The 26,903-nt window shown below is 44.0% G+C and overlaps 1 protein-coding gene across 4 annotated transcripts; it reads left to right on the top strand.

Moving 5' to 3' along the window:
* The first annotated feature begins 570 nt into the window (after positions 1–570).
* LOC129173401 (zinc finger protein 516-like) lies at positions 571–19,440 on the top strand. Of its 4 annotated transcripts, XM_054764285.1 has the most exons (6): positions 574–704; positions 808–998; positions 13,417–14,890; positions 16,351–17,556; positions 17,637–17,701; positions 18,553–19,440. In XM_054764285.1, the coding sequence occupies exons 3-6, from the start codon at positions 13,567–13,569 to the stop codon at positions 18,601–18,603; spliced, it is 2,646 nt and encodes an 881-aa protein (XP_054620260.1). In that variant the 5' UTR covers positions 574–704; positions 808–998; positions 13,417–13,566; the 3' UTR covers positions 18,604–19,440. The 4 variants fall into 4 exon arrangements, with proteins under 4 accessions (XP_054620259.1, XP_054620260.1, XP_054620261.1 ...); XM_054764284.1 differs by having other exon boundaries at positions 571–998; XM_054764286.1 differs by lacking the exons at positions 574–704; positions 808–998 and adding an exon at positions 3,119–4,114.
* Positions 19,441–26,903: the final 7,463 nt, after the last annotated feature.

Here is a 26,903-nt window from a genome sequence, read left to right as displayed (position 1 = left end):
ACAGAATGTAAAAGTTGAGTTTTTGGCTTTTTAGAAGAATATACTGCATGTGTGCAACTATGAGTGTACACGAGAGGTGGGTGGTACTACCAATTTAAGTAAATACATTGCCAGTCACACTTTTTACTTGACCTTTTTCAAGATCATTGTACGGTTTTGTGACTTTTAATTTGTTGATCATGATCAGGACAAAGATTTTAAAAAACAACAACAAAAATGTACATTTCACTTATCTGTGAACATATAAATACAACAATATAAAATTACATTATTAATAAAATAATGTAATAAATAAATCGCACAAAATAAGTCAACTACTATTGGTTCTCATTCAAATCTCTTCCCTTTTTGCCCCCAAAGCAGAGAACTTTGGTTTATAACAACAGATAAATATAAAATATCAGCATAGCATCAATATGAACAACATAAAAACATAAAAACAGATATATGTGAAAATAAATATCGAAGGCAAGTGATAGTGTTCTGCCCACGGTATCGATACCATCGCCATGTGGATCGACCACCCCCTCTAACGTACTGTCGCTTTAAAAGACAACCGTCACAAGCCATCGATGAGTTTGTTTCGCCTTTGATGACCTTCTTAAGTAGTCTCTTGGGGTCCTGAACAAGTTTGGCAGTTTATCTAAAAGTGGAATGACAAACTCATCCAACGAGGACCTCGTATTGCACCCAAAAGCAGCCTGGTGCGCACTCCTCCACTCATCCGTCCATCCAAGTGCAGGCAGAAAGGCGCAGATGCCCCCTATTAACGTTAATAACGTTATCTCTCGCGTCACTCGCGTCCAGGAACGAGACGTCGCCCGCTGCGGTGCTACTGGATGTGCTGGTCTTCTTGTTCCTGCTCTTCTTGTTCCTGGAGCTGGACTGTGACTGAATGCCATCCACTCCCAGACCAGATCGGGCAAGGACACGCCATTGTGTGTGTGTGTGTGTTTTTTGAATAAGTGATGGGATTTCTCCACCAGCGACCTCCGAGGGTAAGTGGCACCAAAAAAAAAAAAAGGAATAGAGTGTCTAACTTGCAACATGAATGAGTGAGTAGTTTGTTGTCACTTTGGTGTCCTGGGACTTTATCAACACTTCCGCGCAGTTTTATTCCACGTCCATCTTTCCCCCAGCTGTCACCGCGTGCAAACTTGCGGGTAAGCGGGCAGGCAATAACAGACAACAAGGCTGCCATTGTAGCGGATCAGCGGTGGATTAACGGAATTCCTTTTTCCCCCCTGCACTGTCTCAATGCCCCCCCACCCCCACCCAGTCTCTCTCTATGTCAGTTCTCCCTGCAGCTTTTTAAACATCTTAATGAAACCTCTGACGAGCCAAGTGAGCTCAAAGTCAAACCGAGCCAAGAGTGATGAAAGGTGGATGTATTTGCTAAGGATATGTGTCCTGGTTGTTGTTTCCAGGGCTTGTGGGCACTTAAATGGGGATTAAGTGGACAGGGAGGGCATGGAAATATGTCCCCATGGCTTTAGGTCTGTAACTAACACTTCAAAACAAACTCTTTTTTATTTGAGAAGCTAGTTTAGAACTTATAAAAACTGATTGCTTGGCTTAGATTCACCATTGAAAGGGGTCTCAAAACTCCAGGACGTGGGCTGGTACTGGTACATACGTCCAATTACATGTAAAAGCTGATCCATTTTGGAAATAATGTGCTTTCTGTCATTTAATAATACCTGATTTTACTCTGACATCACCTTGGAGGCAAAGTGAGCCAGTGTGTACCCGAGACAAGCTTTCTCACTCTGGGGTTGCTGAAAAGTAAAGCAACTTAACCAGGCCAATGAGCACAACAAGGAGAAGAGAAAGCAACCAAAATCGAGCAGGCTGCTAATAATGCGCTAAATCCCTTATCGGTTGTTGTCGTTCTGTCATTTTGGATTCAAGTTAAAAGGAGCTGTACTAATATAATAATTATTATTGTGCTGAGCAGCCATGGCAGGACAGAGACATGTGTAAGGGTTTTCTTACACGTTTTCTTACACTACAACGCCAAAAACAGTGGCTTCGTCGTTATTCTGTCATTGTGGATTCAAGTTCAAAGAAACTATAAATTGTTATTATTGTGCTGAGCAGCCAGGACAGAGACGTGTGTAGTGGTTTTCTTGCTACAACAATGGGTCCTGTTATTTTGGATTAAAATTAACAGGAATCATAATGACGTAACAATTATTATTAGACTTTTGTGCTGAGCAGCCAGGACAGAGGCGTGTGTGATGCTTTTCTTGCTATGCGACTAGGGAAAAATGTGACTCGCAGTTTTCTTGCTTAGGGTTGAGATTGTGACGCACACACACGCACACAAACGCACGCACACACACCAGTTGTTGGGCAGTGGTGCCAACTCACCCTGGCTGGTGAGAAATTGACTTCATTCAACATGAATTCATTCATTCCTGTCCAATTACGTGTGTAAGACTGGACTTTGGGTGCTGATGAAAACAATGGATGCTAAAAGACGCTGTCTGTCATCCATCGTACATTAAAGCACACTGTTATCATCTTCTCTCCGGAAAGCAAACTCCAGCAGCGTTTTTTTGTGTTTTGTACAGCGTTTTCATTTGATATTGTGCTTGTCTTTGTTTTATACGTCAGAACATGACAAATAGCATTAGATGAGGTCTGAGAGCGGTCCGGGGGATCAAAAAGGTTGGCGACCACTGTGCCAGACAATCATATTGAGGTGATGGCATGGTGCTGTCTTTCTCTCATGACTTATGACGTTCTATACAAATACTAATTTTGATTCTTTCCAAATACTACCAAAAAAAAAAATCACCACTTGCTAACTCCCGCCCACCGCTTTCATACTCTAGCACATCCATGCACTCCCCCCTCCCCGCCGTATGTGGCCAACCAACATGTGGGGAGGTAATCCCAGCTATTAGGGTAATCTCCTCAGCATGACGATCAATAGAGGAGGGTGTGCGCCATCTAACCAGACAAGAGAGGCACAGGACGGGATGGACGGTGGGGTTGATTGGGTCGGTGGGGGGGGGGGGGAGCGGGGTAAAATTTGGGCTAAAGAAAAAATGATTTAATCATGGAGATTGGGTCAGGAAGAAGCTGGGGGTCTGGGCAGGCCGGGGTGGGATGGGGGGAGGGGTGCAGACTGAGCAGACAGGAAGATATGAGGGGTGTGCTGCCCATGGCTGAAACATCGTTTACTAGTCTCAAATGTAAACGTGTACAGCTAATGTAAAGTGGCAACACTGCTATAGGACCCCCAAAAGCAGGGGACTGCAGCTGAAGGATGCGGGGATCCACTTTGATACATTTTGTACATTAAAGAAGATAAAAGTGGTCCAATGTAGGTCAATATATGCTTAGCTGTCTGAACAAAACATCCACATCTTAGCTCTGTGTTATTTGTGAATATGCCGAGGGCCAATAAAAAACAAACAGTGAGATAAAAATGGCACCCCGGGCCGTACTTTGGACACCACCGTCCAAACACATGCAAGTGGGAGGTAAAGGCTCATTAACACAGTGGAACCAGCACAATCCTTTTTGCGGCTCAATTTGCTCCTATTTTGAAACAATTGGCCCACAGGAAGTCATGGACATGAAATTCCGGGGTCAAACTGTCACCCTCAAAACATTGTTCCTAACAATGCAGGCCATGTTTTAAGTAACACTGTAGACCGTCGTGAGACGGCTTAGTTTTACCCTACTGATGATGTGTTGTTGCAATAGTAAGTGTGAAGATAAGTAACCACAGCAAACATCTTCACGTGTGCACTCAAACAAGCACAGGATAACCACCCATGGAAATTGAAAAATGGGAAAAATGAACTGTCACCGTCAAAGCACAGTTAGTCATCCCATGCAATATTGCGGTTTGAACATCACTCCCTCACTTTTCAGAAAATAATGAATTAATAAACGATCACTGTTTTGTGGTTGACTATGGCAAAAAATATTGGAAGTCAAGTTGTATGTAGTATTGTGGTCACTTGGCATCAGTAATGTTATGAGACCTGACGTTAGATTACATGACCTTTCACACTGCATGGAGACTGGCGACTGAGCAAGCAGAGCTGAGCCGACATGCCATGGCTGAGATTGAATGATCTTCCGTGTGGAAGTGGTAAGTTTTTGGCTTCTTTGTCCTCCTTCCCCACTCAGTTTAAAACACTTTCTTAGTTTAGTAATAAGTAAATTGGAGAGGCTAACTAGTTAGCTTGGTGACTTGCTATATTAGCAGTGGCTGTCTATTATGTCCCGGCAGTGATACCGTAGCCTGCGTAAACAAAGAATAGAGTAGGTGTGTAAAAGTGACGATAGGGTTGTTATTTCATGTCTACAAGGCTCTAATAATGTTAAAACCTGTATTTAGAAAGTCATAAACAGGTTTTCTATGCTCTTAACTACGAAAATATTCTGTTTATTAATATTGAATCCTGCTTCACGGAAATTCATTTATCGTGGTCGAGTCCGGAAGCAATTAACTGCGATAAACGAGGGACGACTGCATTAACATTATAACGCTGCAGTCGTACAAGTGTGAAAAAGATGGCAAGTGTGTAAACATTGTGACGTATGAAAAGAGAAGTATTGATACGACACACGTCAGTATGTCACAGAAAGAGACCACATGCAGCTTTTTAATGTTGTTGGTGATGATGTGTGCGTAGCCATATTGTACTGAGCAGCCTGGATGGAGACCACGTGGCTAATTTAAATACTTTGCATTCCCTCAGTCAGTTTCTTCCTTTGTCACGTATTGTTGACAGTGCAAAATTGTACTGAGCAGCCGGGACGGAGGTACGTGTAATGTTTCTTGCTACGCTAAAGTAAAACACACTTTTAGCGTTCGTCCTTTTGATGCTAACTGAGCTAAAGTTAGCACAGGATTTGCTGAAGTATTGTTTTCGTGCAACTTTGTCCGCTAACACTCTGTACGGTTGCCAAATTGGACGACCTTCTAAGGCTGGGGTGTCCAGACTTTTTCCACTGAGGGCTGCACATGAAGGATGCACCGTTTTAATTCATTAAACACACAAAAATGTTACATTTACATAACCTGCCCCCCAGGTTAGTGAAAAATAGCCGTCACCGGTGTCTGATTGACAGGACATCCATCAAAGAGCTTATTATGTAAGACTCACAGGTAGTCAGCCATTTTGGAAGGATATGGGCCATGTTTTCTGTGTAATGTTCTAATGCGGGCCGTGTCTCTTTGGACACCCCCGTCTTAATGTCTTGTAGCAGGAGTAGTAGTAGTAGTTTGTCTTTGTTTAACATTGGTTGTTTCGGTAACATTGCTAATTGAGAATAATCACAGTGATCCCTACTAGGTTGTTTTTACTACAAAGCTGCAAGCGCCGACGGGCACCGGCGTCCAGATGGAGCATGGCGGGGATGAGTAAGGCGTTTCACAGATCCCTTCTGTTTAACCCCGTTGAGACCGAGACGAGATTGGATAGGTGCGAGGGAGTCGGGTTACTATAGCACCATTCTGCTGCGCAAGAAGCGACAGCGTAAAAGATGCAATAACCCCGATGGGAAACCTAATCCAAACCCTGCTGCCAGCTGTCATTCTCCCTCTTCTTGGCTGCCGCTTGCCGCAGGGCAAAATGGCTCAAGCACGTATCGCCTTTCCGCCTCTCCCTAATCGTTACCTTGATCATGGCCTAGCAGGAAGACATTTTTACACATGTTGTCGTCCAGCACCGCAATTCAGTTACGTCACTTAGGAAGAACTGCTGGCTAGAGTCCAGACAGCTCAGGTGTTGATTGAATACTCACAGGATTATACGAAAATGTTCAAAACAACATTGAAATGAAGTGCATTTAAGCACTCTTAAGCAGTAAAAACCTGAGTGCATTTATTGGATTTAAGCTGGTGGTCAAGGTTTGCAGAACTACTATCAGGCAGCTACTTTTCCACAGGCAAAATGGACCTAAAAAGACATTTAACTGATTTGGAAAAGTACCCAAATGTAGAACGTCTCAAAGGGATGCGGCACTCTTGAACTCGCTAAGATATCAAAGTTTATTATTCTCACATTAACAGATGAAAATGAGCAAGTGAGATGGCAACATGTAGTTACATAATAATTGTTGGCAATGCACACAATGTTATCAATATTTCACATTAAAAGCAGTGTCATTTGGAGTTCATTTGCTTCATTTTGACCTGTGACTGTGCACAATAAGCTGCATCAGCGTGCATCTACTGTATCCAGGATAGGCGTGTCACAAGATCTCGCTAGACAAGATGTTCAGAAAAAAAAGTCTCGTGGGCACTCGGTGCTCAAAGCGCTCTGACACTGCTAGCACATTGGCCTACTGATGACGCAGCATCGGGAGCAACCGGGGGTTCAGTATTTTGCCCAAGGACACTTTGACACGATCACGAGAGATTTGAACCTTGAGCCATGCCACCCTCATGATGACGATGATGATAAATTAATTGATTTATCACACAATAAATGAAAATGTACTTGATAATTCTGCCATCCCTAATATATTGCCATGTGCATGCGTGTTTGTTTTCCTCGCCAGAGTTCACTGTGCTCATTGGTTTCAGCAGCCCGCATGAACCAAGTGAGCCTTTTTGTCAGTCATACAGTTCTTTTTTGTCTTGATGGGTGGAGGCGGGGCCGCTAGCATACACACACAGAGTGCAGAAGAGTGTAACGTAGTAGAAATTAAATTAGTAGATTGCAAGGACGTCATATATATTATTGTTTTCATTGTACTTTTCTTCAAAGTAATGTTAAAATCTAGCCTCGTCTCGTTTTCGTAGACCCAATCTCATTCAAGATTCAAGATTCAAGAGAGTTTTATTGTCATGTGCACGGTAAAACAGCAGTTATACCATGCAATGAAAATCTTATTCTGTTCATTCTCCCAAGAAAAGAAATCTCATGTATCGTCTCGTGACACCCCTAACATGGGATATATTTGTGTAATCATAGAGGGCGTGGCCTATAAGGCCAACATCACCCTATATCAGACATATTCAAAAAAAGCCATATACTGAAATATCAAAGGGCTACTCATATATTTATTACTTACATACATTTTTATAAATTATTTTTAATGTCCAGCCATTCTTTTTCTATGCCGCTTATCCTCATTAGGGTCGCTCGTATTTGTAACACTTTTTTTTTGTTTTGAAAAAACACCACCACGCACTGCTACTTCATGTTAATTTTTTTAATACATTTAAAAAAAATAAATGTTTTTGCTTTATTATAAGTTTGATATATTTTTTTGTTTTTCTTTAAATAAAACCACATTTCACCCGCATGCATGCCTTTTATTGTATCAATATTTGAACCAGCTGCTGGAAAGGTGAATTTCTCTTGGTGATGACTAAGGTCATTATTTAGATCTAACTGCTGTGATTGGCAGGCGACCAATCCAGGGTGTACCCCGCCTCTTGCCAGATGGCAGCTGGGATAGGCTCCAGCATACCCCCGCGACCCTAATGAGGACAAGCGGCATAGAAAGTGGATGGATGGATAATTAATCCAATTAATTGTGCAAACCAAACCAAAACATCCCTTTGATTTTGTTAAATAATGAGCTTTGAGGTTTAATAATGAACATTTCAAGACTAAGATAAAAACAAAAACAGCACATAGAAGGTCTTTGACTTGTGATTTAATTGATGACTTTATGACTATATTATCTCTTTGCTACATAAGTCATGTGAGCAGGCTGTTTAAGGTTCATGGCTGGTGAGGCATTGACTTTGTTGGGTTTTTTAACTTTATATTCGTGTGCACAAATGAATGTTAATTCATATTGAGAATAACAAGAAAAAGAGAGCTGCATATCCTTTCCAGGATAATCTCTATTTGTTGTGAAAGACGGCAGTGCCAAGCACCTTCGCCGTGTGCGCCTCGCCATGTGACATTTCAGTTTAGTGTCCGGGTAGCACGGACGACACTACACTAGAAAGGCATGGTGTAGAATAAATGTGAACAACAAACAGGAACTCCCCAGAGATCGCGCATCACAGGTTTCTGTGTCGTATTTGATCAGGAAATGTGCAAATTCAGCCATTTTTACATAAGAAAATGTTAAAAAGCGATTGGAATCACAAGTCACTGGACAAATATTTTGTTATTTTTCTCAATGACAGGTGAGGTCCTCACCTGCCTCACTGGCCAACATCCTCATCTCCCTAAGAGATTAGACAGCCGTCAGATCCATGTTTTGTCCCCGTCTCCTTCCTGCCTTGCCTAACCCATCCGCCGGGTTACACAACATACACAGGGATTACTCTTCATAGTATTAGACGAGGCACTCCATGAGTGGGGCCTTTTATCATGAAATAAAAGAGCACAAATAGGACGTGAGCGAGGTCGACGACTTCATAGGGCCGCGGCAGCACCTGCACGCACAAACACGCACACAGACCAAAGATGATGATGATCGTGTTTACGTTTATGTAAAGTATCTTTGGAGAAATCCTTCACTAATGAACTTTTTCTGCTGCGGTCCCCCCACTCTCTTTTCATTGGCCGGTATGGGAGACACTGGAGTATAATCTGCAGGCATTAACTTGCTATCTAAAAAAAGCACTCTCAACAGGGATTAGATTATCGTGTGGCAAGGTCAGCGTCGACTCGCTGCGACTCTTTCACTCTGCACTGCTCTCTCGCTATGCCGCTCGCAGTCTTTCACCTCGTGTCCGCTTTAGCTTCAGTTCCCCCCCCCGGGACAGATGTACACTTCAACACTGCGGGTGCTTTTAGTTCCACGTAAACATGACATGTTAGTACACATTAAATACAACAAATGTTGCAGGACAAATGAGTAGAACAGTCCGTAGGCCACAGGAATGCTGTTTGAAACTCAACTCGAGAAGGCAATTTTTGCAGAGCTGAAGCTGAACTGACATGCTGCGGACAATGTGGCATTACTGGAACAGTGGCAATTCGTGGAATGTGGAAAGTGTTAGCCTGCATGTTTTGATGCTGGGATGAAAGAGAAATGTGGGAAAATGCTATTCATTTCATTGGGAATCTTAGGGCTGGAAAATGTGAAATTCCAGGGAAACTGGGACCTGGGAATGAGCTGAATGTGTTTTATGTTGGAACGATTAGAATCGGTTGAGAAATGTGGAAGTAGTAAGAGTTCTCATGATGAAACACAATGAAATGTAGAACTTCATTGTCAATGCGAGTGTTGTCACGGAAAATGTGGAATTACGGAAAATGTGGGATCTTTTTGGAATGTGTCAACAGATAGCCGTGTCATATAGAATGAGGTGAACACTTTGATGTTGGAATGGTTTGAATCGGTTGAGAAGTGTGGCTGTAGTCGAGCGTCAAAAAACAAAATAATAATACAATAATCCCTCATTTATCGCCATTAACTGGTTCCAGACCAAAGTAGGATTCCTTCTTTGTAAATTGAATATTTTTGTAGTTATGGCATAGAAAACTCGTTTACGATCTTCTAAATACGGTTTTTAACATTATTAGAGCATCCAGACATGAAATAACACCCCTATAGTCACCTTAACGCTCACATTACCCAATATAGTTGCCATAATAAGAGAAATTAAGACATTTAAGACATAAATAAGACTTGTGTTCGTGTGTGTTGCATACAGTCCCATAAATGCAATCTGGACGTGCGGAGAGGAAGTGATGTCGGGGGTATTGCGTCACCAAGCGTTTTGCGGCTGTTGAGTTTACTGTTGAAGTAATGCCAGTATATCCAAGTTTGGCAACTTGGATCACTAAGCGCCGTTAATCTGTCGTTTGTAAACCGAGTGTTGACTACGGTGAATAATGAACGTAGCGTTAATCATTTCCGTGAATAATGAACGGGATTTAGTGAATAATGAACATATTTCAGTGAATAATGAACATAACGCCATCATTCAGTGAACAAAGAATGTTAATTCATTAACTACCATTATCCTCAATAGACAAGGTGTGGTTTTTTTCTTCGGTTAAAGGACGTACTGGAAAAACAAGTAGTAAAAAAAATTGTCTTTATATTCATCCCTTATATTCTTCCGTATAACAAGAGGGCACTAGACCTACTTCAAAAACACCGTTCAAAGATTCAAAGCACCAGGTCAGATGCCGCATATGCGGAACACAAACCGCTGCTGGTTGTTTATCGGGAGAGCGGATTAGTCATTGTGATGTTTGACGATACACTCGCTAATGTTGGCTTACCCTGTTGCTTTGCCCAAGCTCTGAACGCTGCACTTTTACACTCCACTGTCTCCACTTTGCTGTCTTGGCTTGGATAAAAGTTGTGAAAATGAACCAAACCGTGAGCGTAAAACCGAGGTACGTGTGATTCTGTCGTGAAGCATGACAAGTGTTTGCTCATACGAGACAATGCCGACAGCTTACTTGTTGACAGTGGCAAATGTTTCTCGGATTTGTGGAAGCTCGGGAGGGATTACTTGAAGATGAACGAAGGGGGCTGGGGGTAATGTCCGAAAAATACAATCCCTCTTTATATATTTACACAACATTTAGCCTAAAAAACAGCGACGCGATCCGTGTATTAGGTTTTGTTCCATGCTCTCCCGTTTGATGAAAACAGACAGGATTATTATTGGGGGGGTGGGGGGAAACAGTTAGCGATGTGAGGTGCGGCTTAGCGAGCGAGCTTTGAACAGAAGCATAAGGACGGTCACATGCTATATCGCCAGTCAGCAGTAGCTTGGCACGGGCCCGCTACTGGTGGTTGGGACTGTTTGGATGACTTCAGCTCACACACACGCACACACGCACACACACACACACACGTGCACACTATTGGTAAAATGTCTGATAGTCTACCTGTTTACAACCAAAGTCCATAAATAGGGATTTTGGACGGACGCTTTGGAGAATTAATTCAGATGCTATTTTGAGTCCCTGGCAGGAAATGACACCCGTGGTTTTGGTGCATGCACGACTCACCGGCAGTAGCTATTTTCATGCAAGAACACACACGCACGCACACGCACGCACAGAGAGACATCAGAGCGCACTAACCATAGGGAGTTTGTGCTGAGCTGGTTGGGACGTCAGGATGAATCAATGCGGGGACAGCTGAGTGGACATGCCTATTCATCTGCCAAAGAAAAGAGATGAGAAAAGGGGAGCGAGGGATTCTAAAAGATATGAGCTTAAGCCCCCCTGGAGCAACATGCTTGCACATTACTTTGCAGGCATACTCCAAAGGGAGCTTTGCAAAGCAGGAGAGGTGAAAAGGACAAATATGTACGTGTCTTTGACGCATGCATGAGGTAGATGTTGCAGATGCCAAGAATGTAGGTTGCTTTGACAAAAGGCTCACCCCAGACTGACGATGGCCTGTTTATTCCCATCTGTTGACTTCATCCCCATTGTGTTAACCCATTGCTTTAACCTTAACCCCCTAATTGCCACCCTCCACTTTTCTCGTGCACATCCTCCACACCCCCTCCTCTCAGAGACAGTGTGCCACATTAGCCATACGCTAATCTGATGGCGTCTGCTTTAGCAAACACCTGCCATGCCATGACGACAAGGCCCATCCCCTGTTATTTTTTTATGTTATAGCCTACTGACTTTCCATTCAGCCTCAACCACTTCAGCACAACAGACACAATTCCGAGCCATTCAGTAACCGGCTAACCCCATATAAACTGTAGCTAACATGAATGGCGCCAGTGTTGAACCCCATAAGTGAGACTGACTTCACATTTCTCACACGCAAAACGTTTTACTTACTTAGCAACAAACTGTCTAATTTGTCTAACGATGCTAAAACTTTGAGTACATCTGTATTCAATGCATGCCTTGCAAAGCAGTGTGAGCACAACCCATAGGGGGCGCCACAAATAGTAATTTACTGTCATTAGGACACACATTATTGGATGGATTTGTTTGTGGAAACTCTTCTACGCGCTCTCTTCTTGCGCTTCACACAAAATGACAAAATGTGTCAAAAGATGCTCACCGACTATGTTGCCTGTGCTGTTATTTTTCTGACAAATACACCACACGGTGGCGCTCTTATTAAACCCCATGAGTCAAATTGACTTGAAATTTGTCACTCAGCTCTACAAAACACCCACTGTAACTTTAGGGCGTTCCGCCGACTCACCAAATTTGGTACGCAGCTTCAGAGGACTGACAAGCACATGTGTGTAAAATTTCAGTTAGATGGGTTGAAAAACATGGCCGCCATCAAGCAAAATGTTTTTCTTACTTAGCAGTTGTCCATAAGCCATTAACTATTTGTCGAATGATGAAATAATTACGACAAAAGCTTTTTAAAATAATGTTTTTGTCCTCTTCTTCCAGTAGAATGGATCCAACCTGCGTGATGAGGACAGACGTCTGCAGACAAGCTAAAAAGTCTCAAGCTCTTTTTCGGTTCCTTTATCTGTTGTTTTTGCCCACGTCGAGGCGCCGCCGACATGCAGGCCGCGGCCTCTTTTGCTTTATAACAATGACCCTCTCAACCCCCCTCAACGAGAGCTGGAGGGGCCAGACGTTGAGTCGATGTGACAGTTCTGGTGCGGCCGACACAATGGCAGGTTTTACTTTTTTTACTGCCCGGCCAGAGGAGGTTCTTCCTGGTCACATGTCGCGACCCTGTCAAGACTTTGGGAGCATTGTGCTGCAGAGTACAAGCACATGTCTCAGTGGCACTTAAACCTCATGGAATCATCATTCTCCTCATACTGAGCCGCTATTATTTACATGCGTGTCTAGAAGATACTAGAAGATGCCACATGAATTAAACAGCAATGTTTAAACATTTACCACCGTTAGACCTTCTTATGTCAGCACTTAGCCCCGTCTCTACGCGCCACTTTTGTTGCAACAAAGTTGGGTTATAATGGATTATTGATCATGAATTAGAGTGTGCTGACCCCCGAGGGCCCATCCTGGTTTAGCCAGGAATGAATGCAACCCTTCATGCTTCACCTCACACACTCAATTTGGACACACAGGCCTGACCCTCTCTTAATACATGCAGACAGGCGCCTCTCTCCTGGCGAGGGGACAAAGGTTACACTGGAGACTTGTGTAATTGCAAATTGTCCTTAATGGATTATTGGTGCAGAAGTCGGGCTTCTTTTCCCCCTATACTGTAGTGACCCAAACCAGCTTGGACTCATATGAGAACAATCTGGGGGAATCTGGGCTTTGGTTGTGTTGAAAAATCAACCGAGGAGACAAAGACATACGATGAAGTCAACGGAAGAAGGGTTGAAAATGAAGGGTGTCTTGGTGCACCGTAATCACTTACCTCGGTTTTCTTATCCGCTCGTCTTGGTGTGTTTATTTCACCGGGAAGGGTTTTCAAGGCTGACATACACGCTTTTGGGATGTGGGAGGAAGTACCCGGCGTGGGGAGAACACGCAAACTCCAACAGAGAGATGTCCCAATGTTCATCACGATTTGTTCTATTTCCAGGTTCTCTTGACCAGCGAGGATGCCTCCCCGTCAAATACCAGGATGACACACAAGCGGTGATGCTTCCCATATTTTTGTACAGCCTACAAACTTTTTGAACGTTGTTTTCAAAGAAGTCAGCGACCACTCTGCAGTGCTCGAGAAGCGGCGATGGAGACCAAAGGGAGGGAGGAGGCTCCATCAAAACACACGGCAAAGGCGGAGACGGAGGAAGACGTGAGCTCCGGTCACACCTGCGGCGTGTGCGGTCGCAGCTTCCCCCTCCTCAGCTCTTTGTCCCAGCACATGAGGAGACACACCCGGGAGAAGCCGTACAAATGTCCCTACTGCGACCACCGCACGGCCCAGAAAGGCAGCCTGAAGGCGCACATTCGGAGCCACAAACTGGGCTTGTTCAGCCACAACCTCGGCGACAGGGAGACAGCGCAAGGAGGGGTGGAGACCGTGGAGATGCCCGGCACCCCTGAGGACATATCCGGCAAAGATCACAAGGCCAACGGGAAGGTGAAGAAGAAAGCCAGCAAAAAGAAAGCCAAAGGTGAGGATTCTGCGGTTGAAGTTAAGGATGGTGACGGGTGGGACGGCGCCGGGCCCTTCGTCTGCAGCGTCTGCAACCAAGTCTTCCCTCAGGTGCTGTTGCTCAAGTCGCACATGAAGCGCCACCGCAGCGCCCAGGACCACGGCTGCCGGATTTGCGGGCGCCGCTTCCGTCAGGCGTGGTTCCTCCAGAGCCACATGCGCATTCACCGGGTCAAAGCCCAGCTGTGGGGCAGCAAGGGTCAGGAGTCGCCCGCCACCATTAACGGAGTACCCCAGGAGCCAGAGGCGCTGACCAACGACGAGTGCCTCTACGAGCTTTGCGCCGGATGCGGCAACTTCTTCACTGACGGTAAGACCTTGAGGATACACGCAAGGCTACACAAGCTGACCCACAGCCGCCAAGTAGTGCAGGACTCCGAGGCCTCTCAGTTGAATGTTACTCAGAATCAGTTTTTGGAAGGCCTGAACCTCACTCGTGCTGGAACACAGGAAGAGGACAAAAGTCAAGGACGGCGGATTCCAGAGCTGGATCCCGTTTGCAGCTACCAGGCTTGGCAGTTGGCCACCAGGGGGCGACTGGCGGAGGCCACAGAGAAATGTCTCGGCTGGGAGGAGCGCCTCGCTGACGCCGAGGTGGCGTTCGACACGGAGAAGGGCGAGTACGTCCCCATCAAGCAGGACAAGAAGAGGAAGCAAATGGACGCCACAGGCCCCGGCGTGAAGAAGAAGAAAGGCGACGCGGGCTTCGATCAGGCAGCAAAGAGCCTGGCTCACGCTAAGGCCGTCGCCACCGACAAGAAGATTTGTCACAAAGACCGAATCCTCCTGAACGGACTTGGTCACGCGTTCTATGAGGCGCTGCAAAACAGAAAGGTCAAAGAGGACGGCATCTCACCCAAACACACCAGCAGCAGCAGGAATAAGGACCAGGAAGGTAGGACCTTCCAACCACAGGACACTTGTTCAGCAACACAACGTCATGTTTGCTAGCATCAAACATCAAGTATTCACTCAGCGTTGGTACTATGCAGCACTTCAATTCCTACAGGATTAATGTAGCACTATTGTGCGGCTAGGGAGACCTCTTGTGGAGTAACAGTGCAATTACAAGCAAGTATGTGCTTACTGAACCGTCATCATGCATCAAGATGGACCAAAATTGGACCAAAGTAGACAATAAGAAAGATTTAAGCTAAATCACAGAATTTTCTTTTTTCTTTTTCATTGCTTTAATTATATAAAACAAGCCTTTTATAATTATAGAATATCTAATAATAAGTACAAATAAATAAATTTATTAGAAGAATATATTAATATGGAATAATAATATCATATTTTTTTAAAATTTCTTTTATTAAAAATATGTTAAAATGTTATATTAACATAAAAATGTTAGTACTTGTTTTATATTTAATAATTATATAATGGAGATTGATGATGATGAATGGAGATTTTTTTTATAATATAACAAGTGCAAACTAAAATATTACAAAATATCAAATAAGTACATTTACTCTAAGAATATAATTAATATGAAATAATTCATCTTTTTATTATTTTTTATATAACACAAGAAAAAAGGTTCCTACAACTGTGTTCTCCATTGACACTACATTTCTAGCAAATTAAATAATCCCTTATTTTGGATTACGATTTATGAATTGTTTGCATAAATGTAAAAAATGTAGGACGCCCCCTTGGGTGGGATATATGATATAATGAAGGATATGTATTTGTTTGTGTCAGCCAAGCCTTCCACCCCTGAACCGCTGCAGACAAAAGTTTTGCAGACATTTGGCAAAACATGTGCCCCTGCTGTGCTGCCTGCGCAGTTATTTTTCTGACAAATGCACCACATGGAGGCGCTGTTATCGAACCGCATAAACTGGATTGACTAGAAATTTCTCACGGAGCTCTGCACCTTTCTGATGTTTAGCCCTATCACTGCAACATTTGGTACACACCTTTAGGCCACTGACAAGCACATGTGTGTCAAATTTGAGCAAGATTGGCTGTTAGGGTAATTGGCGACTCTTAAATTGTCCATAGGTATGAATGTGAGTGTGAAAGGTGGTTTGTCTATGTTTGCCCTGTGATTGGCTGGCCACCAGTCCAGGGTGTACCCCGTCTCTCGCCTAAAGTCAGCTGGGATAGGCTCCAGCATACTCCCGCGACCCCAGTGAGGACAAGTGGCATAGAAAATGGATGAATGGTTCAAAAACATGGCCGGCGTCAAGCAAAATGTCTTATTTACTTGTGACATAAAACATTGAGGATGTCTGTATTCCAAAGCGTGTTGACCACAGCCCTTAGGGGGCGCCACCACTAATTAGGACATTTTAAGTGTTTGTCTCCCACTTTAAATATATAACCTCTCCATCCTCTTGCCTACAGACAACAAGCCTTTCTTGTGCGAGCACTGTGACTTCCACACCGCCGACGCCTCACTACTCAGGTCTCACGTGCACGCGCAGCATCGGGACACGCAGGCGTCTCGCGGCGCACAAAGCTCGCATCCGGACAGCCGAAGCGTCTCCAAGGCTTCACGGTACATGGACTACCTCAGGAAAAGGAGCGCCTTGCTTTGTCAGCCATACTGGAACCCGTACCCTGGACCGCCTGGCTTGGGGTTGGCGGAGTTGAACATTAAAACAGAGAAGGGCAATGACGGGGCCGTTGAAGGGCAAGGAAGCGAATTGGACAGTCTTCTTAACTTGTCTTCAGTGGATGGAAGTAAAGGACAAGTGTCTTGTGCTGTCAGAAAAGAAGGCCTGGTGAGACATCAGTGTCCATACTGCTCCCATACCACCTGCTACCCGGAGGTGCTGTGGATCCACCAGCGGGTGTCCCACAGGGTGGGCACCAGCAGCTCCGTGGCTCCAAAGTGGGCCCCGTGCGCTCACAGTCTTAAGAGCCCAAAGATGGGCACTTCCCAGTGGAGGCGCACGGGGCCCCCGCCGTTCCTTGAAGGGAAAGACTGCCCGGCATTGCCTGCTCCCAGGAGTCAGCGCACGCAACCACCAGGTGGCGCTGCCAGTAACAGCAGCAGCAGCAAGCAAGAGACAGCTGCCAAGAGCCAATCAGGTGCCAAGCCCAAGCCTCAGTCGAAGGACTCCAAATCAAGAGCATCCGAGAGGAAGTCTGGTGAGCAGAAGCGGGCGGCAGAGGGGGCCGGCAAAGCCCCCAACACCCGAGCCAGCTCGTCCGCCAAGAGTGCCTCTGGGAGAACCACGGCGGAAGGCAACTTCCCAAAAGAAGGTCTCGGCTTCATGTTAGCTCGAAGTCACGGCGGGGCGCCGTCCAATTCACCCACAGACAGACTCCACCCACAAAGGCGGCCATGTGACTCCACCTCAGCTCCCAAAGGCGCCGACCTCTGGGCTGCCATGAGCATGTGGGGCCACAGAGCCTACTTTGAACCGCTGCTGTTCGCTCAGGGAAAGCGGGACGGCACCGCCGCCGCCGCTGCCGCCGCAGCCGCCGCAGTAGACACGCCCGTGGACTTTGACGTCTTGAGCCTCCTGAAGAACTACGGTCCTCACGAGCTGGCGGCTCTCTACCAGCACTGGGGCTTCGTGGACCCCAGGCTTGATCCACAAGGTGAGGGGGCACCTCCAAAAGATAAATATACTTAACGGCACAACTTTTGCATGTTCACGACCCACCCCCCGTCTTTGCAGCAATGTTGCAGCTCAACGGGACTTATGGAAATGAAGTCCATTCCTCCTCTGAAGCTTCCAAGCAAGTACGTGTCTTTCATCATTTAGTACAACTCTTTTAAAAGTCACCGGGAAGTGGCGTTTAAGTACTTGTATAGTTAAGTTTAAGTATGCGCTTGTTAGATGTCTGTTAGTCAGGGTATTGGTTGCATTTATTTACAACCTGCACTGATATTGATTAAATAGTGAGTTTAGGATAAATTATCTCAGACACGGTGGCATTTGACTAAATTCAAGATAAATGATATCAGACACTATGGTACTTATTAAATAAATGAATGAATTTGGGATAAATGATATTAGACACTGTGGAACTCATGAAATAATAAATGAATGGATTCAAAAGAAATGATATCAGACACTGACATTTGGTAAATGATCAACTTCAGGATAAATGATATCAGACACTGTGGAACTCATGAAATAAAAATGAATGGATTCAGGAGAAATGATATCAGACACTGACATTTGTTAAATAATGATCAACTTCAGGATAAATGATATCAGTCACTGTGCTACTCATGACATCATAAATGAATGAATTGAGTCTATCAGACACTGTAGTTGTCCCCATTGTGCTTCCTCCACATGCCTTGTAGACAGCATACGCTTGTGCTATTTCTTAAGCTGCCTCATATCAGTACATTGTTTGAGCCCATTGCTCAATCCATTCCACAATGAATCATCCCTACACTGATATGGTCAACGTTTTTAGGTGTTAGCAGTACCAAAATAATGGCTGTGTACCACTTTTTGACCACTAATTTCCCATACATTGGATATGGACTTTTTGGAAAGTTCCCAGTGTAGCAAACTTGAAACCGAATTATCTGTGAGTGTTTTTACATCGAGTGTGTGTGTGTGTGCGTTCCTACAGGTGACCAGTCGCTCCACTTCCACCTCAGGGTCTCTCCATAAAGGAACATGAAAACAGTTCTTCGTCCTCCATAGTGATAAACTGATGATCAATGGCCCCCACCGTGACTTCCTAAAAAAGAATAATCATCGACGCACTTCATTGTTATGCACAACATATGCAAACAGATCTTGTTTTTTTTTAAGTGCACCGTTTGCTAGCAGATATGTTGCATGGAAATGAGCTGGAATGGGAAGAAAATGTGAAGCTAGAAAAAATACGACCTAAAAACATGTGATTGTATGACAGTTCTGTCCTTGCATTTGATTGAGTAGGCCCATCCATCCATCCATCATTGTTTAGATTCTTTCTCGGTCGAGATTTCAACCGTTTGATCATTTGAAAGCATGCCAAACGGATTGGAGGGCGTACAGCGCGAACACTTGACATTCCCAATTCACTGCAAACATTTGACTTGTTGCCAAACTGTTCCACTGAATAAGTCTCCTTTCCTTTTTACTTGTGAATACACGCACTGGTCTCCTACATGCTAGCAATGTCCTGATTTATGACCTGCCAGCTCCAAAGACTCATTACTGTTCACCTCATTCCTCACTTTTATGTGTTTTTTTTTAGCGTGTCTTCATACTTTTAGTTTCCATTCCCTGTACTGTATTTATGTCCCATAGCGAGAGAAACATGATGTGTTTGTACCAAAAACAAACAACAGAAAAGCCATCAACTTGTGACTATTACTGAGAGTGACGGGTACTGACTATAAAACGTTGTTTTTTGGATCGTTTGTACATTATAGTTTTATTTAATGTTTTTTGTTCGGAGTGGAATTGTAACACTCTCTGAGTACTTGATTATTTGTAGTTGGAAATGTTGAATGAAAAATAAAGTTGTTCTGCAAAAAAAAAAAAAAATCAGATGAACTTCTTTATTTTTAAAAGTCATAGTTTTGCCACTACTACGTTTTGTCTTAACATAAAATAATATGTTTTTTACACAAGCTATATACATATATATATATATATATATATACTGTATATGTATATCATTATTTATGTATTATATATATAAATGACATAAAATAATAACAACTCGCTTATCACGGTCAGTGGTCACTTTAATCCAGGGGTGTCCAAAGTCCGGGGGCCATTTGCAGTCTACAGCTTGTTTTTTATTGGCCTGCGGCACAAATTAAGCTAAAAAAAAACCAGCAAAAATTGAAAAAAATGGTACAGAAAGGCAAAATGTAAAGAGAAGAAGCTGAAACGTTGATACTAATAACTATCAATAAAGCACAGCTTTGTCTATAAATATATACCTCTTTTTTAAAATTCTGCTTTCAAAATTACAAAATACATCAAATATCAAAGTGTCACCCCCAAATCCTTTGATTCTCACTGTGCGCCAAGAGGTTTGGACCCCCTGCTTTCATCCATAAAGGTGGCGCTTCATTAAAGAACACCTGGTCTTTTTAGACGTGTACTTTTACCTGAGCAACTCTACTTTTACTTGAGCACTATTTGTTCATTATTATGTGTGTACAGGTACGCCTACGGAGGTTACAATAGTTCAACATGTAATGCCTGCTGGCTGCAGTTCTTAGTCACTACCGGCAGATGGCAGCAACCCCAAGCAATTGGTCTCCAAACAGGCCACACAATTAGGTACACGGGACCAAGCTAATGAGCTGCATGAAAAAGTGCTTTTAGAATTATTTGGATTACCTTTAATAAGGTACATGGGAGAGTCAAAATATTAGAAACGGCTCTCGGTGTGATGCAGTGACCGTACAGTACATCGATGCAAACTACAAATGTAAGAAATGAGCATTATTATCTCAGTAAAGACATCATTTTTGTTAAGTTAAATCTAGTAGAAGTAAAATAAAAGGCTGTGCGGGGCTCATAGCAGCAGGAGTGTGTCTCGGTGTGCGCATGTCATGTTGCGTTTGTGGTGCCAGGCAGGACCGGGTGCAGTGACAGCATCACTTAGCCGCCCGCCAGACACCAGAGATCATGTTAGCAGCTCCCGGCAGCAAGCAGAGCTTTTTTTGTGGGCGCTGAGAGTAGATCATGTCAGGAAGCAGTGAGGCACTGACATATGTTGTCTGACTGGCAACGACTGAGTGGGGATGCGCAGGACTGCTGCTGGCTCATTGGAGTGACAGCTGACAGCGTGCGCTAGTGCTAGTGGGGACGTGGAACGGGATTTTGACTGTTTTAAAGGGCTAGCAAGGCGCTTTTTAGTTGAAGTCGGACAATCGATGTTTCATCGTTTTGTTAGCTAAATGGATTATGCTAATACGAACCCTAACCCAGGGGTCCCCAACCACCAATGTATATCCATTTTGGAGCTTCCCTTTATTTAATAGCATACGATCAATTGATTTTACTTTGTTTACTAAGAGAAAACCAAGCTTCCTCACACCAAGTCCCCAGGCCAATGACGGCGATGAAGAGACAAGACAGGAAAATTCCACCCAAATTATGACAGCAGCTACTAAAATTATGTTTTTTTCACATCCATCGCGTTGTTGTTGTCATTGTTTCGTCATTTTGGATTAAAGTTAAAAGGTAACAACTCAGAACTTCCCACGTAGGCACTGAAGACGGAATAGCAACTAGCAATGTGTGGAGCGATACCGAAATATCGATACTTCTGATACCAGCTCCTCATGCTCTAAAATCATTTCTCAAATCAAAATATCAATACTTTGATACTTCAGTCATTTGAGGTCATGCATATCATGAACAGGAACACAGTGGAAAGCCAACACATGATTGATACGTGGTTGGTAGGAAGTACTTCTTCTTCCGCCCTAGTAAGTGCGTAATGCATAAGCACACCCACAAAAGCCAATCACCCGTGGCTCATACTGTCGCAGCCTGCAGAGATCCCTGCTTGCAGTGTGGTGTCTTGCACTGACGTCTTGAGTAGCGTACCCCGCCCGCTTTCTTTCACACTGTGCAGGCGTACCGAAACAAAACAAACATGTCTGCCACCAAAAATATCTGGCGGGAGTAGCACGTTGAAAAGCTTTCATGTAATACGGCATCTGAGGAGCAAACACTTGATGGAGTATGGTGAGTTTTCTAGGCTCACGGTGTGACCATCCGTCAAACGGCAGCTCAGAAGGCAGAAGGAGTCAGAAGACTAAGCAAGTAACCCAAAAAATATATGAATTCATCGGATGAGACGTCCAGCCTTTGTCACTTGGAGCCCACCTACAGTATGTGCTACCTGGAAGTCCTGCTAGGGCGCCAACATACTCCCATATCCAAAGTCTCCTTAAACAAGGCGTCTCATCCTCTGTGAGTGGACTGTTCAGGTTGTCTTAGGGAAGACCTGGGTTCGAGTCTCTGTTGGGCATCTCGGTGTGGAGTTTGCATGTTCTCCCCGTGCGTGGATTTTCTCCGGGTACATGCATGTTAGCTTCATTGGTGACTCTAAATTGTCCACAGGGATGAATGTGAGTGTTTGTCTATATGAGCCCTGCCATAGGCTGGCGACCAGTCCAGGGTGTGCCCTGCAAAGTCAGCTGGGATAAGCTCCAGCATACCCCGCGACCCTAATGAGGATAAGCGGCATAGAAAATGGATGGATGGGGGTTGCCACGGCAACGCTGTCTTTGCCCATAAAATAACTTTGATGGACTAATTAGTGAAGAGTGCAATACTCACTGCGTCCTGCAGAGAGCAATCTCAGAGCATGAAAAGAGGTGGGTAGAACGATCCCAATGTCGAGGTTGTGATGACATAATGACCTGCAAGAATACAGTGTGTAACGGGGGTAATTGCAAGGGCGGGCCCATTCCAAATTTCTACAGATTTTTTCTCTAGTTAATCCATGTGATTGGTATCGGTATCAGTCGATTTCACTCATGGATGATTGGTATCGGAATCGGCAGTATAAAACCCTGATCGGTGCATCTCTAACAATAACGTGATAATAATCATAGTAATACCATGGGTGACTGTTGCGGCCCACAATGAGCTAAAACTCAACTCTGAACCTCCTACATCACTTCCTGTCTGTCACCGATTCTGCTCCCTTAGAAGATAAACTGCCTTAAATGTCTTATTTTCTCTGATTATGTGTACGATATTGTCACCTTTACGAGTGTAAAGGTGACTGGATGGGGGTTATTGCACGTCTAGATGGCTCTAATAAGGTTAAAAACGTATTTAGAACGTATTTCCATTTCTAAAGACGGAATCCTACTCTGCGGAAATTCACTTACCACGGTCAGGTCTGGAACCAATTAATTAATCGCAGGTATTAATGTAGTGGTAATAATGATGATGATACTACTACTACTACTACTACTAATAATAATAGCAGTAAAGAATTTAGAAAGAATTTCCAAAGCAGAGGCTGTTTTTTTGTTTACATTCATGTAATAGCTTAGCATATATTGACCCACATAGATGGGGTTCTGTGTGTTTAATGTGGAGAATATAAAACGGCCCCCACACACTTACACTTTTCTATATACGGCCCCGAAGGTGGAAAAAGTTTGGACACCCCTGGTTGAAACAGATGGCGTTAGTGCTGCATATCCATCAGATGAAGACGCGGTACAGTAATGTCTTCCTGCTCGAGCTCTGCCAGCGTATTGCTGGTGATTTATCAATGCAAAGCTAATAGCATCAATATGAATCTAAGTTAAAAAATCAATACTTCATTACCTAATTGTTAGCGGCGAAAAAGAGAGATGATGCTCCGCGGGGAGCATCTGGAGTTCACGGAAGACATCTGGAGGACAAAGTCAGACATTTACTCACTGCGAGCTTCCTCAAGAGAAGAAGAAGACGAATCAATATGTATTAAAACAACAATGAAGTGATTTGTTACGTAAGTACACAAAGGTTGGAGCCATGCGAGCGGCACAAGTGGAATAGTGTGGAGAAGCCATTAATGAAGCAGTGAAGTCCTAATAGGCCCAGCATGACGTCTCCAGCAGCATCCATCACTTAGCATGTTGCCGCAAACGTCGATAGGATGCAATTTAGAGACAAAGAAACTATTTCTCCCTTTGATATCAACTTCCACTGACATTTTTCACCTTTGCCTGGCGCTGATAATGTCTTTAAGGCCAGTGAGAAGGAGGTCCAGCATGAATAACACATCACCAGGACAAAGATGCTACTTGTCTCCAACTGGCGGTATTGATCGCTACCCCCATCCTGCGCTAATAGTGCTGTTAAACACCAGTTCTTGTCTCTTTAGCGCTACCATCTGAGGACATTTTTAACCATGAACAGGCTGGAGGGTAACGGGACGCTCTTCTAATGTTTATTTAAGGTGTATTTACGTCCATGCTGTGCACAGTACTTTCCTCTAAATGAATACTGTGCACGCACTAAAATATACAGACGGACTACACGGTGGTTTGCTCTCTTTGAAGATGTTTTTCAGTTACTAATTAATCATATTGGAGTCTAATGACAAAAGAAAACAGATCTAGAAAGCGCTCGCGAAGACCGTTAATTTGACGCGTGACTCAATGTGCTTTGTTGCAATTTTATTTTTCGGCTTTTAACGAGTGAAGCTTGACCGCTCAACCTCTATAGCCTAAGGCAGTGCTTTTCAAATGTTTTCTGTTATGGCCCCCAGGAGGGCATAAAAATATTTTTCACACCCTCCAGATTTGAAACACTGTTGAGAACTTTTAGTATTTCTTTATTTATCTGTACAAACCACTTTATGAGTTGCTGGCACCATAGCATCGTTCTAGACGCTAACAGACCTGCCAACCTTGAAGAAATGTATACGTATAGTGTAGTATATACTGTAGTAGCCTGTATAGGTGTAGCTTTTTACAGTTTGCCGCGTTTGCTGGTGTCCGTCCAAAAGTGCACCCCATTGAAACGTACTGTTTTCGAGTTCCGCCGGGATCCCCAATGGGTGGCGGGGAGGTTTCCCCGACCTCTCGGGTTGTAAAGGTGCTGCTGTGAAAGCAACCAGAAGAAAGCGTTGTAACAAGGCTCGTCTGTATGAACAAACGCTGATCCCTTGGAAAACCAGCGACAAAATTTGTAGAAAACTGACCCCTCGGAAAAGTCTACTTTCTTGTCGTAAGTGGGTCCTCCCGGGAAAGGGGGGGTCAACCCCAACCTTCCAGGCCGGGAAGGTGTGGTAGCAGCAACATGACAAAAAAATTACATTTCAAGACTACGCTTACAATTTTTGTGGGAAAACGACCCCTCACTAAATTGCCGTATTTTGCCGTTTTAACAAAAATGAATGCCCCCGAAGAGTGGCATTTTCTGCCATTTTTGTTCCAGCCGGGGCCCGCAATGAGGGGCAGGGAGAGATTTCAGGACCTCTGTTGAGGGTGTGGAAAGTTTCCCCAACCTTCCGGACCAGAAAAGTGTTGTGGCTGTGAAAATAAAAATTGCGTAAGGGTCGCCTCTGAAAAGTGGCATTTTCTGCCATTTTTGGTTCCAGTCGGGACCCCAAAAAAGGGCCGGGACATTTTCCCTGACCTCCCCGGGCTGGAAAAATGCATCTGAAGCAACATCCAAAACAGAAATTTTGCAAAGAAAGATTTTAAAGTGCCGCTTTCCTGAAGAAATTAGCAAAAAGTCGACCCCTTCAAAATGTGATGTTTTATGCCCTTTTTGGATCCTGCTGGGACCCCCGATGAGGGGCAGGGAAAGATTTTGGGACCCTGATGACATTTTGCTTCAGCGTCCTTACAACTTCTGTCGAAAATCAACTCCTCAGAAAAGTGGCATGTTCTGGTCATTTTGAGTTTGCTGGGGCCCCCGATGAGTGCGTGGGCGGTTTCCCCCACCTCCCGGACCTTTTTTGCTCATATTCTGCTGTGGCAAGATAAAAAACACAAAGAAAAAAGCAGTTGTGTTTTGAATGTGTTACAAGCATGAAACAAACGTGTGTGTGAATGTTTGTGTCTCATTTAAGAACTTCAGTGAAACAAAAAAACTACAAAACATCACAGCAAACGCTCCGGCGGGGGGTTCGGGGGGGGACGCAACACCAAATATTTTAACTGGCACAGTGGGCATTGATCTTTTTTTTGTTTGTTTTGGTGTCACTTTGTTAACAAATGGATGCTAATGCTAATGTGTATTGATGACAACAAAGCAGACAAAATGTGACAACGTCCTTGTTTTGGTGGTGTCTTTAAGCGTAATGACGGAGGGGGAAAGTTTGTGGAAAAACAAAAATAAGGATGAAGGATGATGACGGCCATTTTGCAGTGCATTGTGATGCTATGTTCTTGCACTTGCACACACACACACACACACACACACACACACACACACACAGACAGAGAGAGTGAGAGGGAGCTCTTGGCCTACATAGAAGTTCCCGCGGGAGGACTTGGGAATGTTTGATAGGCTTTGAGTGGGCATTTTGTCATGTTTTATATCGTTCAACTGATACAACGCAAGTCCTTGACTAAAGAGACGCAACGCTCCCTCTGGACGCTGGTAATTGTCGTCTCTTCTTCCCACTTCAGCAATTACCCAAAAATGTTTACAGCACAAAAACACGCATTTGAATTTAAATGCACGCATGTGGGACCTTATCATGAGCTTGGTATGTTCAGAGGTGATATTGGTATTGTTTATTTGTCACATGTACAGCCTTGCTTCCTTCTCATCGGACATTATCGGCCTGTTGCTCGGTATTTTGGTTTACGGCACAAAATTGCAATTTCCTCCTTGGCATCTTTACGGCCTTGGCAGGCGTCCACGATGCCTTCCCTGCTCTGACTGTTCAACTGGTTTTGATTTTTTACTGCAACACAAAGGCAAGATTTTGAACAGAAAGATGGCCATAGCACTTACAATAAGACACCTATGCCATCCACAGCCACTAGGGGGCATATGTGTAGACTATCTTGCCATAATGGACATCAAATGTATGTATTTTTTTTAGTGCTTTTTGTTTTGTTGTATTATGACGAAGTTAACAGTCTGTTGGTGCTCATGTACAGTTTGTGTTTTTTTTAGTTAGTCTTTCAGTTCATTTTATATAATTATTTATCAATACTAACTGACAGACATGCACAATATCTTTTTTCAAACTGATACTGAAAGCTGATAACTTTTTTATATCTACTTTATTCAAATTTAGATTTAAGTGCAGTTTGCGCACACCTGTGCCGGAACAAATTAGGATTTGAACAACTGTACCTGTTGATTAGTCCTAATGAAATATGATGACATTACTACTATCACATCACTACTATCAGGAGAACCAGAGTATAGAGGGGGAGGGAGCCACCTGCTGTGGCCCAGGAAGGTGCACCGTATTCAGGCAAACACTCCGAGAAGCCGGTGTGACGCCACGGAGGTCTCTGGCAAACATTTTGCAATTTTCAA

This window comes from Dunckerocampus dactyliophorus, chromosome 20 (genome assembly GCF_027744805.1).
Source record: "Dunckerocampus dactyliophorus isolate RoL2022-P2 chromosome 20, RoL_Ddac_1.1, whole genome shotgun sequence".
Classification (NCBI taxonomy): domain Eukaryota; kingdom Metazoa; phylum Chordata; class Actinopteri; order Syngnathiformes; family Syngnathidae; genus Dunckerocampus; species Dunckerocampus dactyliophorus.
The sequence above is the reverse complement of the archived record's forward strand: the minus strand, read 5'-3'. Positions and strand labels throughout refer to the sequence as shown.